Genomic DNA, 14,982 nt, shown 5'->3' on the forward strand with positions numbered 1-14,982 from the left:
AACTTACTTGGTTCCTAAATTTACTAAACATACACTTTAACTGCTTTTGACATTGTCTATTTTCAAATCGTTATTCGTCAACCCTAAAATAACAGAAACGCTCATGACCGCTGAATGATCATTGTTCAATCTCTTTCGTAAAATGAATATTCGTTCGATAAAGGAAAACATTTGGAAAAAGTGCTGAAAAGCTAGATTTACGGAGTTCAAACTTATATTTCAAATATTGTAACTACGTTGAAATGATAACAGCTCAGTATGATTTGAAATAGCACGTAGTGCCAACATGCAAATAAGAGTTCAAATATTTACGTCTATCATTTTAGTTACTCATCAATTTTTAGAATTTAATTGAAAATGCTGATAATGTGAATCATGATCGATGTCGAAAAAATGGCCTCTTATCATAATTAATACCGAGCCAATTTTTAGTGCAAATATATAAACGGGTGTGATTCTTTGTATTTACATCAGTCTTAATTCTGTTTTTAACTCAAAAGTTTGGAGTCCAAAATGGTTTCGTTTTCTACATTCATTCTGTGTACTCTGGTAATAATTGTGTCCAGCAGTGCAAATATAATAGTTAAAAGTTCATTGGACAAAGCTGTAGAACAATTGAAAATAAAAAATAATCCGAACATTATATTGGTGATTGGTAATACGGGCAGCGGTATATCTACTTTGGTTCATTATGCGGCTGGTGATTATAGTAAATTGTCTTCTGTTGAATCGAGAAATCCAAATGATTTTAATTTCGAAATTAAAGATGAACTAGACCCCAAAAATAGTACCATTATTTCGTCAACAGTATCGCGCACATTGATTCCAGAAATGGTGATCGACGATGATGAAAATGTGTGGTATGACTGTCCCGGTTTCACTGATACACGCAATGAAACGGTTGAAATTACAAACGCAGCTCTAATTAAACGAGTCATCGAAAGCGCTTCAAATATAAAAATCGTCATGATTGTACAATATGAATCCGTCATAAAAGGTCACGATCGTACTGACTTTGACAATTTTCTGAAATACACAACGCAATTAATCAAAAGAGTCGGACACTTTCGGGATAGTTTGTCATTGGTGGTGACCAAAGCACCATCGTACAATGTAATCAATAGGCATATTGTTGACATTTCGGAAGAAAATGTGCAAAATACAACGGCCGAATTTCTGCTTGCACATAAATTGGTTTTGTACGATAAAAGCATTTTGGCAGAACGAGTTTTGTTGATCGATGCATTGTTAAAGAAATCAGAAGGAAGTTATCCCAAAATATCAGTGTTTTGGAAACCAGATGAAGCTGGAAAACTAAATGAAATCGATAAATTTGTAAAGAGTCGTGCTCGTATACGCGAATCCATACTAAATAACACAATATATGCGCCAATACAGGCAAAAGATTTCGGTTTTCCGTTATCAACCGAAGCTCAACTATACATCAAGAAAATGGTGGAACAAGCAAAAGACAGCCTCCTCTTACAATTACAAAATATCAATAATCGAGTTCAAAGTGAAGTAAATCGTGGAATTCAACCATTGCATGATTATAAAAGAATGTTAGAAATAGTCCATGTTGGACAATCGAAATTAGAATATTACAAGCAAATGGATGCGATCAATTTTAAGAATCTCACCAAACTATTCAGAGAATTGATAAAAGAGATCGGCCTACAATCGATTGATGAACAGGAACTCAGACAAATTGAACGAGATGAAAATAATCTAAATTGGTTGAAATCATTCGTCGACGATGCAAATATCATGATATCACACGCAAATTCAATCGATTACAAGTCACTTTTGTATAGAATTTATGTCTTTTTCAAGAACTTGGAATCTAATATACAAAACAACATATTAAGCGAAATACAACAAATCATGAATAATATTTCGGTTAGCCTGGCAAGTATTGATCAACAATTATTGACAGCAATACATGAGAAACTGAAGGAAAAGAGTGATATTCAAAGCAAATTGGATTTTCTTCACATTGGAAAGAAATCGGTAGAGTCAATTGGCAAGAGAGCGAACGTAACAAAAGAATTAACAATGGAACAGAGAATTGAAGTATTTTCGACATTGATTCGGGACTTGAACATAACATCATTCGACGTGAATGTATTGAATCGAACCAAAGAAAATGGCCTGCATCTAAAGGAATTAATGTCACTTTCCAAATCTCAGAATAATATCCAGGTATGTAAATATGTTTTTGGGCAAAGCTAAATTAACTAAAAGTTTTCGAATATATTGACAAAATGTTTACTTGCAATTTAAAATAGACGACAGCACCAGCAGCCAGCTCAATATTCATATATTGTTTGGAGTTTTACATTGGCTCAATGCAGAGGTCAATAGACGAAATAGAAACGCATTTGGATTCAGCACGTTTGTTACATCTTCACTTGAAAATATCGAACGAGGCGATTGTAAAGGTAAAATCATTTGGAAAATTCAATTCCGTTTTGCTTTTAATATTGAAATCTCGAATAGGTTGAGGCCGAAACGATACTAGATCGAAATGAATTGGCATGGATCTACCAGCGTCGAACGGAAATATATATAGAGGAACAGTTTCTTTTTTTCAAACAGCAAAATTATCTGAAACATCGACAAGAAATTAAAAACTCCCTTCGGAATAAACTGAATGACAAAGTGAAAAATGAGCAAGTGGACGTGGACGATTTGATCACTTTGTTTCAGGAATTAAAAGAGACTCATTTGAAAGAGGTGAGATTGTTCGAATGTTCGAATGTGGAACAAACCATTTCAAGAAAAAATAACTTTTTTCTATAGTTCAATTCCAGCAAAATCGACAATGACGACATTTTTAAAAACTCCTTCGAAGAATTTGATAACGAATTAAAGAGTTTTGAAACTACTTTGAATGACACACGCTTCGCTATTAACGGTGTATTGGAGCAGTATCAAGGTGCAATATTGAATTTATTTATCGAGGTCGAACCATACATCACCAAATCTGTTTTAATGGAATTTCTTGAAAAAGCTCATAATCGAACAGTTAAAAGGGTAAGCTATTAAATTTAAGTTTTTTTTAATATCTTCAATATATTTCATTATTGTTTGTTGTAGTTTGAAGATGAAGAAAAAAGTGATGACGAAATCCTTAATAACTTGCGTGCGCAATTCAAGCACGATTTGAATGACGTCTATTTGTTGCTTCGAAATATGTTGAGTGCTTATGATTGTTTCCACAATTATTCGGTGAATATATCTTCAGTCTGGAATAATAAAATCTATAGCCTAACAGAACAAGAGGTATGCAACTCCCACAATTTTCAGTCTCATATGTTCTGATATATCTTTAGCTACAACTTAATATGGGAATTATTTTCAGATTGACCGAAAAAACTACTGTAAAAGTCAAAGCATGGCTTTGCCGTCATCGCTTGAAGTAAATAGAAAATTATTAAAACGTTCTGAAAAATTGAGTGAGTTTGTGCAACAATGGGTTCTCTCGTTGGATTCTCTAATTTAATGATTTATGTTTCTTTGTAGTAAATATCTTCGGGAAACTCATGTACTATGCCATCGAATACAAAAGCAACATACAAATACAACTAAGGAAGAAACAATATCGACATTACGCAACAGTAAGCGTTTTTCTAAATTCCGTGTTTATTTATGACGTATGATTTAAGTTTTTTCTCTTGAGAAGGGACTTAGCGATTTGATGTTGTGCGCAATATATTTATTAAATGATGGATCAATTGTGTTGTTAGTGTCCGTAAACAATCATGTAAATTTACCGTTTTGCATATAAACGACAAAAAAATTATAGCCAAAAAGGAGATCACATTCACTGCCATTCCTATAATCTATATGATATGATGACTCAGTCCGTGCTTAGTATGATACGGATATACAATTTTGGCTGAAATAAGAATGAAATCAGTAAAATGAATCTTATATTATACTCTTAATTAAGAGAAAAGGACCCTAGCCTCATATTTTGCACTGCATTTTGCACAACAATTTGTAACGAAGTCTTGGAATTTTATGGTTATAACCAGACATTAGGTTTGAGCTATGGATATAGCGGCCGCTATTTCATAGCTGCTATTCATAGGCGCTATTTATCTCGTTTTAATGCATTTATGCATATTGTGCGTTATTTTCTACATCTCTCTCGTACTCACATTCAAATGTACAAAAGAATAGTAGGCTATGATATTCCTACTCGGTGTTACACACAGCACACGAATTAAATAGCGCCTATGAATAGCACCTATAAAATAGCAGCCGCTATATGCATAGCTCGAGCCTAATGTCTGGTTATAACAATATTTAATTTGGTATTTTCAGAAAAAGTCTTGGTTTGAAGCAAACGAATATTGCTTGAAAAATGGAGAACGCCTAGTTGCTATAAGATCAGAAGGAGAATGGCAAGATCTTGTGAACTATTTAACAAGTGTTGGTTATTCTGATGCAGGTAAGTTTTGTATTTAATTGAAATTATGTTGTATATTTAATACAGAATTTAATTTTTTTTTAAATATTCAGCGATTTGGACATCGGGACAAAGAAGTGGAGATAAGTTTTATTGGTTTGGCTACGTAGCCTACGATTATGAAATACAAACAACTAAATGGGGGGTTGGTGAGCCAGACAACAGCTATAATTGTGTTTTTATAAGAAATGGACAATTGTATACACACACGTGCTACATTGGTGCACAATATATTTTATGCGAATATTGAATAGCCTCAATATAATATAATAATTAATATTTAATATTTTAATTCTTAGTAGCCTTTCATGTATAAAATGATGGTGAAATAATGTTTGTATCCATGTTTTGCTATTCACGGTCATAAATGATGTAATCATAGTTTATAGTCAAATAAATTGATGGAATTTGATATTTAATGAACAACCCGTTGGCATTTCCATAAAAAAACATACTTCCAAAAAATTTCACTCAAGCCGAAGAAAAAATAAATATATCTCTTATACAGAATTTATGAGGTTGTTTTATTTTTCAATATTACATCACAAATTTCTAATGGGTACTATTCACCGACAATGTTGCAATAAAACAACTTTTTTCTGGTGATACTTTTCCAAAGCTTGCATACATTTCTCATTAATTTCTTATTATTTGGCCTATGCTTCATCGACTACATCTCTGTCATAGTCTCTTGAGAAAATGGCAAATGTGAAAATATTTGATTTCATTGATTTCAATTTCAAAGCAGCGCTATATTTGTTAGCTCCCTTGATCTCCGACCTGAAATCCAAACAAGAAACATAAAATTCCGTCGAAATCTGATCACATCTGACTTTCAATTTGAAATCAAACTCATTTGTTTTGAGCGGTAGTAGTTCGTGTGAGAGTGTATTTGGCATGATTTTCATGTGAGTGACTGGAATTGTTGTTTCCAAATACAATTTTTTGAAATTGTATCGACTGTGAAGCGTTTTCTTGGGTATTTCAATGCCACAAGACTCCTTCGAATTCATTTCGGCGCAAGCAATCACACTGCATACATCTTGTCCAGTTAAAACATTTTTTATGCCATTGTAGCGACGAAGGCCATTAAACACAGATATCGCATATGAATATGATGACTGAAGTCAGAAAAAAGTGTTTAATGTGTCCGAAATAAATGCAAAAATTCAAATGAATATGTTACCTTTCCTTTTGCTTCTCCGCTATCACTGACTACGATCGAATAATTGCAGCAAATGTTATTATTACATAGCGATCCACTTTGGCTGAGATGTTGAGAAAAGTTTAAAAATTTCACGGAAAATTTACTCAAATTAACATCTTGACTGATGTCACCAATGTTCTGTGGACTGATTGATCGAGTCTTTACAAGTTTTATATTTGAATTTTGTCGTTTGGTGATTTGCTCCTGAGAACTAGTCGGCAAATCGATCGGAACTTTTGCGATGAGAATTTTCGTCGCAGGCGATTCACTTACAAAAACTTGCAAAGCACCCGAACGTCCGCTGTAAATACCACTGCCGGAGCATCCAATGTTTGGTGCATTCACATTTGCAGCGAGTAAATTTACGTTGTTTGCATATGCCCAACTTTGTTGGTATTGAGCGGCTGGAAGGAAAGAGAATCTTTGAAATTATATGACAATTATGCAAAAACAAAATGAGGGTCATGTACAAGTTAAATATGGCAGTTCTGAAAACCAGGCTGCTTGATGAACAAAGTGTTTGACTCCTTTCTGCATTAGATTTTCCATTGGATCGGCAAACATCAGATCGAAACAGATGGCAAACCCAAATGTCACATTGAAGTCCGTTTTAAATGTTGTTAAGTCTGGGTTTTTTGGCTGCTCAACTCCATACTCACCGAATAAGTGATATTTGCGATACCTTTTAATCGAAAAAGAATGATTTTGCATGAAACTGTGCTGCCTGTTAATATTTGTCCACTCACATGGCAATGGCAACGCCGTTCCGGTCAAAAGCGATGGCCATATTGTAAATATGTGTAGAATCACCACTGTTCGGGCAGCACAACCATTCTGCTAAGGAGCACTGCACTTTTACTACCAAATCGATTACAACATACATTTTGGCCTTTCTAGCTGCACAAGACACTTTTTGCAACAACAGATCAGCGTTTGGATCATCACAGTATGCGCTCTTTGTGCTTGGAAGTGCAACTGGAGTGTTTTGTTGATCGAAAATTCCTTCTGGAAATACAACAATATCCACCCCTTTTAATTCTTTCGATCTAATTATCTCGACAGCTTGTTGCGTAATAATGGAATTCACTTCGACCACAGCGGCTGTGTAAGTTTTGATCTAGGAGAAAGACAAGGGAAACGAAAAAATAACACATCACTCATCAAGTAAAAATGAAAACACATGTCGTCTTAATACGTGTTCGCGTTCATCGCACAAATTTTAACTCAGCAACGAAAATAACGTTATTTAAATTGATGAAAGACGTAATCATTGCATTTATTTGGGAAAAAATGCGAATAAAGTATTATACTTTGGGTGCTCCCTCGACGTTTGCAATCAAGTTCTATGGGGAAAATGGCACAGATTAAAAGCGAATTTAGAACTAGTTTTTAAGGTAGTACTTACCAAAGAAGAAACGAACATAGTCACAAATAAAGCAAACAATGTTCTTGCCAACATTTTTCTATCACTTTTGAGTTCACTTTTGTAAGGTTGATCACCTTGATCATAAAGCTCTTTTACCGACTTGACGATCTATTACATGGCTACTTCTTATATACATGCAGCAGCTGCACGTAGCTTAGAATAATATATTGAACAATTTCCACGTGGCGTGTTATTTAAATTCCCCAGTGAACGTGTAGAGAATTTTTTTATTGGAAATTCTTGGTGAAACTGTGTGCTAGAGATAGCACTTACCAAATGTGAGTATGTTTAAACTAATTAGAAACAATTTTGAATATATCTTTGTTAAAAAATAAGAAAATAAAAAAATTATATGAAGAATTTGACACAAATATTCCTTATTTAAACACGTTTGTCGAACGTATTTGATAAATAAACACGGGATTTTTACATTAGGACACACACAGAGAATATTATCAATACTTTATTTCTATGAGAAAATTACAGTAAATTTTGTTTTTCTACCAAAAGTTCTTCTTGACTTCCTTCGATAAATTAACCAAGATCGATTTGTTTTAGATGAGATTTTGACCCTTAAATGATCAATTTGTTTGTTTTTTGAACCAAATTTTCATTTTTAATGGAATACATTGTAAGTTTGCACCACAAATTGCATCTTAGATCAATAAAAGATTTAAATTTATATCGGAGCTTATAGTTGAAAATATCGAAACTTAGATATTCTTTTCATAGATTTTTCGCGTGTTCCAAAATCTCAACTATGTTGTCATAACCTGAAAATATTGAATAAATATTCTGAAAATGTCATGCGACACACGCTAGAGGTGTAAATTTACCTTTCATTTTTGCTACATAGATTGGTGTTCGCCCATTTTCATCCCTCACATTTATTTCGGCACCTTTTCTGATCAGTCTTTCAATGGTTTTTTCATAACCTGAATGAATAACTCAGTTAGTTGGTTCAATTTGATTGAAATACCTTTCTCACACTAGGATTTTAGGAAAAAGAGAGATTTAAAACTATTTCGGTTAACCTCTTGTATTTCCACCGTCTGCAGCGTAATGCAAGGGCGTGCTGTTTTCGTTGTCTTTAATATTCACATCTGCTTTATGTCTTATGAGTTCTTTAACCACCTTTTCATAGCCTATAAATGGAAAGTGCACATTTTTACTGAAAATTACTTCAAGGTGAGAAACGAGAGTCAATTTTTGGTAACAAGTAAAAGTTCTTTTAGAAAATGATCAATGACACGATTTTGACTTTTCCGTGAGCTTTCTTACAGAATATGAAGCCCGAAAGTATGACTTTTTATAGATAATCCTGAGTAAAAGTGACAACGATAATATTTTTGTTCGTTCTAAATCAAATCTCGAACGAACGTGAATAAACGAACACGCATTTTGGCATGCTGTTGTTAGATCCGAAAAACATTGAAGTTTTCAGAAGTAAAAACACAAATAAAAGTTGTATCGCTCACCCCCGCTTGCAGCTAAATGAATCGGCTGAACTCCATTTTTATCGGTACTATTCACAAAGGCACCATTATGAATTAATTTCTTTGCAACTTTTTCATAGCCTGTTAAATGCAAGCGACTTTAAATTGAAAGTATTTTAAATCAAAAATTGCAATAAATAACCATAAAGTGCTGCTTGGTGTAGAGGTGACACTTTGCTCTCTTTATCTTTGAAATTCACGTCAGCTCCATTATCAATCAGCATTTTAACAATTTTATCGTAGCCTGAGCGATGACAATATTTGTTTGAAAATTAGACTTGATATTCGTGTTTGAGTTTGTTTTTATAATAATTACAATGATTTGCATTTCCAGTCTAATTAAATGAATATACCTCCACTAACTGCAAAACAAATCGGTGTTGTATCAGTGTCGTCTGTTACTGTATTTACACTGGAGCCCTTTTGAAGAAGCTTAGAAACGATTCTCTCATAACCTATGCAAGCAATTAAATCGCGCGATTATTTCAAGTCTGCCAAGTTTTAGTCGGTTAATTTGCGGTTTTCAATATGAATACTTTTCTGTCAAGTGTTAAAACAAATGAACAATTTTTTACTATTACCATAGGTTATAGCCGAATAGAGGGGCTATTAAAAAAATAAAAGAAATATTTAAAAAGAAAACTATATATATTGACAAATATTTATGCCGAAATATTATTACCGTCCTTCCGAATTCACCTACTGCATTGACATTCGCACCGTTTTCAATCAGTAAATTTACAATTTTTTCATGTCCTGAAACACGAAATTAGAATTAGTCTTTTTTGAGCAATCGACATAAGACTCAATAGAACTAACCCCGGATTGAAGCATAGTGCAACGATGTGCCATACAGATCTTCGCTTACAAAGTTCACATCAGCACCGTCTTTTATTAATTGCTTGACCAGACTTTCATTGCCTACAATAAATGACGATTTCATCAAATCATCACAAACACCAAATTAAATATCAGGTTCAAAAAAACTGGTCACTTTTGAACTCACCGGTATCAGATGCCTCCAGTAATTTCAGAGTCGCATTAGATGGCCTTGAACATAAAGAAGAAATATCTATTTTTGATTTTTTTTGTACTAAGCTTTAGTTTACAGTTCTTGAACGAAAAATTAGGCAATTGAATTTTTTCTTGGACCAACCCCCGTATCTTCAGATTTCAAACGGTATGAACCATGAGTTCTTATACTCAAATTACTTATGAATCTTGTAAATCAACTGAATAAAATGGAAACCATCGATCGTTATACACTTGCTGGTTTTGAAATTACTAACTTTATGAGATTTTGTATTGAATTCACTGTTGCGTAATTTTTGCAATGATCTGTTAATTAGGTGTATGAAGTAAACAATTTATCTTTCAATTTTTGAAGCAATAATTTGCATCGCAGTACAAAATTTCAATTTTTCCACAAAACCTCGTTCCGTTACTCACCGGTTCACTTCGCGATTGGTTGAAACTGAAAATATTCACATATCTTTTAAAATCAAGTTATTTCACAAAACAAAAAATAAAGGAAAGACAAATGGCTCTAATGGAACTGCCATAAAAAACTTAAAAAATACGCTTTCCGTCTCAATCAGATCAAATATCCCAAAATCGGCATGAAATGGAATCGAAATAGCTTCGAGTCGAATCTCGAAGAAAATTTCATATGAGTCCATATGCGTTAAAATGCGGCTATTTGTTGTTGGACAAACTACATTGTCTAGAGATTTTGTGTGAAAAAGCGGCATTGAAAAGCAGAAAAACCCCACGGCCACTACCGTCAAAGGTGCTTCAAATTGTAAAATTTGTATCCTACCCGCAAAAACACTGACCAAAACTGTGCCAAAATAAATAACCAGTAGAATTATCCTCTTCATACTTATCAAACGAAATGATTTTTTTCGGTGTTCAAGTAATTATTTTGTAAAGAAAGATTTCACGTGCCACACCGTAGAAAGTTCGAGTATCTACTGAATCGATGAGTAAAATGTAAATTCCGTCGTGGCAACTAGTTCGCCTATATTCATTAGATGTCATTCATACTTACATGATGCTTGACACTTATTATATTCTATTTATACACTTACAATGAAATAAAATATGTAATTGAGTGAATTTTATGACTTGACATTTTCAAGTGTTAATTGCACTAGTGACAGGTAATTATATTTCAAGTGATCATCGTTCATGTCCATGTATTAAACGCTAGAACGTGTTTAAAACGAGAATTTCGCTCTATACTTCTATCAAAAATGTGTATCTAAAGTGGAGATTTCATTCTACCTTCTTCCAAGTTCTTCTCTCTTTTCTGTTGAGTCGTCTTCATTCGATCGTAACTTCCGAGTCAAAAGTGGTTTGACAAATAAAAATAATTTATTATCCATCGTCGCCGGTCCAAAGTCGATAAAAAGCCATCTTCAGTGGTCTAATAAAAATGTAATGCGTAATATAAACACTTGGTAGAGTGGAACATGTACAGAGTTCACCAGTGTCATACACTTGCCTACGAAAATAGCAACGCAATTTCAATGGAACATCATAAATATTTATATAATTCAATTCGAGCGTGGTTTTTTGGTCTTTCGGTTGATGGTTGGACATGCGAGACAACGAGAGCACAAACCTAATTCAATTATGCAGGAGAATGTATTTTTATGCTCTTGTGCACACTCTTGCCGAATCAGTGACAGAAATTATACAAACAAACAAAAAACATCGAAATTGATGCGTAAAATTTGAAAGATACAACAAACAAAAATTCATTAAGTTTAATGAAAAGTGTCCGAATGCAAGCATGTGACGTTGTTTTGTCTGTTCGCAAATTAATTTAACGGTCCATCTCTTGAATGTTATCTCCGTTTTATTTACGGCAAAGGTCATTGCCATAGAGTCTAATCTTTTTGGGTTTTGACTTGCAATAGAAATTGAATATTCTATTCTATTCTTTTGTTTGTTTTCATGCGCATAACCTTTCGCAAATGGTTTCGATTGAATTGGTGAACAAATCAATACATCCGGCTTGAGTCGAATATATTGCCAGTTCGACACTTGTATTCATTGAATTGTTACTTACGGAGCTTGTATTCAGCTATTTGCAAATAAGCAATAAGCAGTGCCTACAGTTAGGCGCTATTTCCAACTAATCAATTACCAGTTATCGCACTGTTCGCCTACAATCTCAAATATTAAGTAGATGTGAATGTACAAATAATAATGTGCGTAGTAGGAAAAATGTTTAGTTTGATTACAATTGGATCGTTGAATAGTATTTGAAATAAATATACATGTTTTATCAAGACGGATGAACCATATTAAAGACGATCTTTTATGCGCTTTAGTTTATTTAACACTTTAAATTGATTTTACAGATGAAATGTTATTGGTAATTCTTTCAAAAAAAAGTATGTGTATGGAATTCAGTAGTTTAGATTGGCTGCTGCGAGCGATGAACATTCGTCATGTGACGATTGGCGCCGTGTTGTAGTGAAAAGCAGGCATCACACCATTTGCATGGATACGGTTTGTCAATGGTATGATGATTTCGCATGTGACTTCTTAATTGCAGTGAATCGCGAACTGAAGCTTTGCAGATGTAACATTCGTAGTGGTGTCGATTGCAATGTTCTTCATGTGCATTCTTATCGCCTTCGATTTGTAAACATCGACGACAACATTTGATGCAACGAATTGGGCTCGGTTTAACATGAATCGCCAAATGTTTCTTGAGATTACCTTTCACAACAAATTTCTTATCGCACACTTATTATCTTATTACATTGAAATTGTTTTTCGCCTGTGTGCTTTGATTGCATGTGGTATTTCAAATTACTTTTCTGGAAACATTTGAATGGGCAGAGATAACATTCGAAACGACATTCGAAAAGACAGTTGCATCGATCCTCATGCGTTTTTTTACAGCTTCCGTCAGCAAATCGTTGTCCACATTTCGAGCAGGCAAACGGTAGTTGTATGGTGTGAGTGCGCGAATGTTGGCGAAGATGATTTTTTCATATAAATGTTTTTGAACAAATGCGGCATTGGAAAGGCCTCACATCACTATGGATTGGCATGTGTTGTTTGAAATGTAACGAATTATCAGTGATGTATTTGCATTCAATGCATTCGTATTGTCGATATTGGCATTGATTTTCGTGTTCGATCTTTTCGACTTCTTGTTTGAATCCTCGACGACACTTTGGACAATGGAATGGAAATTCGGTGGCATGGACTTTCTTGTGTCGATTCAAACCACTTTTTTGTGTAAAAGCCTTTGCACATATTTCACATACGAAGGGTATTAGGTATATGCCTAATGAGCATAGATTTATACGATGCAGAATAACTGCACAAATTGCATTTGTATTTCTTCTTATCTTTTTTTCGATTGGATCAATCTGAATTTTTGCATTGTCATTTTTCTTCGTTCCTCTTTTCTTTGTTGCTTTTGTCTTATGTGCGTGCTGTTCTATATTGCCACTTGGGTTTGGTCTTGAGTTGGCTCCATTCGTACCATCGTGGTCATCGCTTGCTTTATCATTTGAGTTTTCAATTTCTGGTGCATCACAGTTCTTCTTCGAACATTCGTCTACCTCGGTCTTGATCTCTGTTTTCACATAATCAGGGTCGCTTTTCAAATGCAGTTCTTCATCGCTCTCGCTCTCTGATTTAATCGTGCCACTTGCTTCGATTGGCGATTGTGGTGGCGAGTACTGAACCAAATATGCGTCGTCACTTGGCTCTAATTTGACGTCGTTTTCGATTTTGATTGTGAACTTTGAGTTGCTTGGCTTTTGCTTTCACTTGCGTTTAACTCTACCATCCGAGGTACCTTCATCTGGATCCAAATTGGAAACCATGGTGATTCTGTCTTGAATTTGTAAGAAATATATTGGAATTTATTAGTTTTAAAATTTTATTTTCAGTTGCACACTGATTGAATCATATTACAATTAATGAAAGAATACTCTCAGTACACAAAACTTGTACTGATCGGCAATATAAAACTTGGAGAGTACCAGAATACATTCAAAAGCTCAATAAAATACCGTAAATTTATATTTGATCAACTCAAAGAACTACGTTTATTCTTAATTTGGCATTCATGTGATCCGAAAAGTAGCAAAAATAAAACCCAAAAGTTCACATTTGTTGTTGCCACGAAAAAAATGTTTCCATAAACGATTTAGTGAATAAGTATTGAATCAGTTGCAACACCATTGAAATGACAACATATCTACTACACGGTTTTCGTACGTGCGACCAATACGTCTACACAGATACTGCATCTCGCTCGAACGAAAACTGTTTGGTACATATGGTTCGTTTGCCGTATATGTGTCCGCATGTTTGCTTGCTTGCCGCACGATAGGCGACGCAGGCAAGCAAGCTGCTTATAGCAAGCCATTTGACAATCACTGATTATTATTCCAAAAATTGAAAATGAGCGATCGAAAAATTCTCAAGGAAAATGTATTAATTTACTCTAAAATTTACTTGCTTGGATCGGAGTTAATTCAATTATGTCTTTTCACTTTCTAATTCTCACTCGAAAGTAATAGTTAAAACTCACCTTCAAGTTATTCAATATTTTTGAGCGCAAATAGAGTGCAATTACGTGTTACTCTGTCCAATGGACGTCTGCTTCTGTCTGCTATGCTTTTATTGCGCAGTGCTCTCAATGAAGAACTTCAATTTGTGAAGTTGGCAACGAGGATAATGGGAACAACAGCAATGTGTGTGTTGGTACTTTAACAAAGCAGAATGACAGTTGGCAGTGCTCAAATTCAAAATTTGAATTTCAGATTAAACCAAAGATTTTCAAAAGAGAGTCGTTAATCATTTTTTGAAATAAGCAATGGAACTTTAATTGAATTGAAGTTTTTACCTTTTATTTTAACGTTTTAAATGGAGACAAAGAATAAGGAGTGAAAAAGATGCAAATGCAGAAAACTTTGGACGGGTTTATTCAATGTATTTTATTTGAATTTGACATTTTTGATTCAATTCAGTTGATGATAATTATGATTTGGAAATGACATGTCAATTTATTTTATTGAATAGAAAAAGTACTTTAAATGAAAAGGTGTTGAACAAACGATGAATATCGGTTGTTGTAATTGGTGTGGAATGTAGTGATCGGGTTGGGCTGATCTTCACTTGTTTTGACGATGAACATTCTTCATGTGATTATATGCGTTGCCTTGTAATGAAAAGCGGGAATTTCACCATTTGCATTCAAACGGTTTGTCACCGGTATGATGATTTCGCATTAGGGTGGTTTTTTTTTGGTCATTTTTCGGAATTTGTTGGGCAAATATTTTTTTTGTGTCTATTAGACGTCAGAAACAACATACCGGTGTAATTTTTGGTTTTC

At 34.0% G+C, this 14,982-nt stretch overlaps 4 protein-coding genes across 5 annotated transcripts; 1 reads left to right on the top strand and 3 right to left on the bottom strand.

Annotated features, from left to right (window-relative positions):
* The first annotated feature begins 297 nt into the window (after positions 1-297).
* On the top strand, positions 298-4,903 carry LOC116347463. Its single transcript, XM_031778048.1, has 9 exons — positions 298-2,202; positions 2,289-2,441; positions 2,500-2,736; positions 2,803-3,036; positions 3,100-3,285; positions 3,365-3,458; positions 3,526-3,620; positions 4,333-4,459; positions 4,531-4,903. The coding sequence occupies exons 1-9, from the start codon at positions 514-516 to the stop codon at positions 4,725-4,727; spliced, it is 3,012 nt and encodes a 1,003-aa protein (XP_031633908.1). The 5' UTR covers positions 298-513; the 3' UTR covers positions 4,728-4,903.
* Positions 4,904-4,973: 70 nt separating this feature from the next.
* Positions 4,974-7,226, bottom strand: LOC116347464 (vanin-like protein 1). Its single transcript, XM_031778049.1, has 7 exons — positions 7,090-7,226; positions 6,995-7,027; positions 6,431-6,801; positions 6,155-6,366; positions 5,664-6,088; positions 5,315-5,598; positions 4,974-5,257 (listed from the first exon to the last, which is right to left on the bottom strand). The coding sequence occupies exons 1-7, from the start codon at positions 7,141-7,143 to the stop codon at positions 5,134-5,136; spliced, it is 1,503 nt and encodes a 500-aa protein (XP_031633909.1). The 5' UTR covers positions 7,144-7,226; the 3' UTR covers positions 4,974-5,133.
* Positions 7,227-7,647: 421 nt separating this feature from the next.
* On the bottom strand, positions 7,648-10,565 carry LOC116347468 (serine/threonine-protein phosphatase 6 regulatory ankyrin repeat subunit A-like). 2 transcript variants are annotated; one of them, XM_031778054.1, is made up of 12 exons: positions 10,426-10,565; positions 10,056-10,080; positions 9,613-9,656; positions 9,426-9,527; positions 9,289-9,362; positions 9,182-9,212; positions 8,960-9,061; positions 8,749-8,850; positions 8,589-8,687; positions 8,145-8,255; positions 7,947-8,045; positions 7,648-7,883 (listed from the first exon to the last, which is right to left on the bottom strand). In XM_031778054.1, exons 1-12 carry the CDS (start codon positions 10,484-10,486, stop codon positions 7,837-7,839), a joined length of 897 nt encoding a protein of 298 aa, XP_031633914.1. In that variant the 5' UTR covers positions 10,487-10,565; the 3' UTR covers positions 7,648-7,836. The 2 variants fall into 2 exon arrangements, with proteins under 2 accessions (XP_031633914.1, XP_031633915.1); XM_031778055.1 differs by having other exon boundaries at positions 7,650-7,883; positions 9,188-9,212.
* Positions 10,566-12,501: 1,936 nt separating this feature from the next.
* LOC116347486 (zinc finger protein 69-like) lies at positions 12,502-13,405 on the bottom strand (the record flags this gene model as incomplete). The annotated part of the gene is made up of 1 exon (XM_031778080.1): positions 12,502-13,405. A coding segment is annotated over one exon (789 nt), but the record flags the coding sequence as incomplete, so codon positions are not given.
* Positions 13,406-14,982: the final 1,577 nt, after the last annotated feature.

The sequence above is a fragment of the Contarinia nasturtii genome, unplaced genomic scaffold (genome assembly GCF_009176525.2).
Source record: "Contarinia nasturtii isolate CC-2019 unplaced genomic scaffold, AAFC_CNas_1.1 Cnas_scaffold_1905, whole genome shotgun sequence".
Lineage (NCBI taxonomy): Eukaryota > Metazoa > Arthropoda > Insecta > Diptera > Cecidomyiidae > Contarinia > Contarinia nasturtii.

Bases quoted from the DNA above. Each gene is read 5' to 3' on its own strand.
- LOC116347463 (XM_031778048.1), top strand. From the start codon at position 514: ATGGTTTCGTTTTCTACATTCATTCTGTGTACTCTGGTAATAATTGTG. The intron at 2,737-2,802 runs GTGAGATTGTTC...TTTTTTCTATAG, and splicing joins AAGAGACTCATTTGAAAGAG to TTCAATTCCAGCAAAATCGA. The intron at 3,459-3,525 runs GTGAGTTTGTGC...GTTTCTTTGTAG, and splicing joins AAAACGTTCTGAAAAATTGA to TAAATATCTTCGGGAAACTC.
- LOC116347468 (XM_031778054.1), bottom strand. From the start codon at position 10,486: ATGAAGAGGATAATTCTACTGGTTATTTATTTTGGCACAGTTTTGGTC. The intron at 9,213-9,288 runs GTAATAATATTT...TTTTTTTAATAG, and splicing joins TAGGTGAATTCGGAAGGACG to CCCCTCTATTCGGCTATAAC. The intron at 8,688-8,748 runs GTTATTTATTGC...TGCATTTAACAG, and splicing joins ACACCAAGCAGCACTTTATG to GCTATGAAAAAGTTGCAAAG.
- LOC116347464 (XM_031778049.1), bottom strand. From the start codon at position 7,143: ATGTTGGCAAGAACATTGTTTGCTTTATTTGTGACTATGTTCGTTTCT. The intron at 7,028-7,089 runs GTAAGTACTACC...TTTTCCCCATAG, and splicing joins CTATGTTCGTTTCTTCTTTG to AACTTGATTGCAAACGTCGA. The intron at 6,367-6,430 runs GTGAGTGGACAA...TTCGATTAAAAG, and splicing joins AACGGCGTTGCCATTGCCAT to GTATCGCAAATATCACTTAT.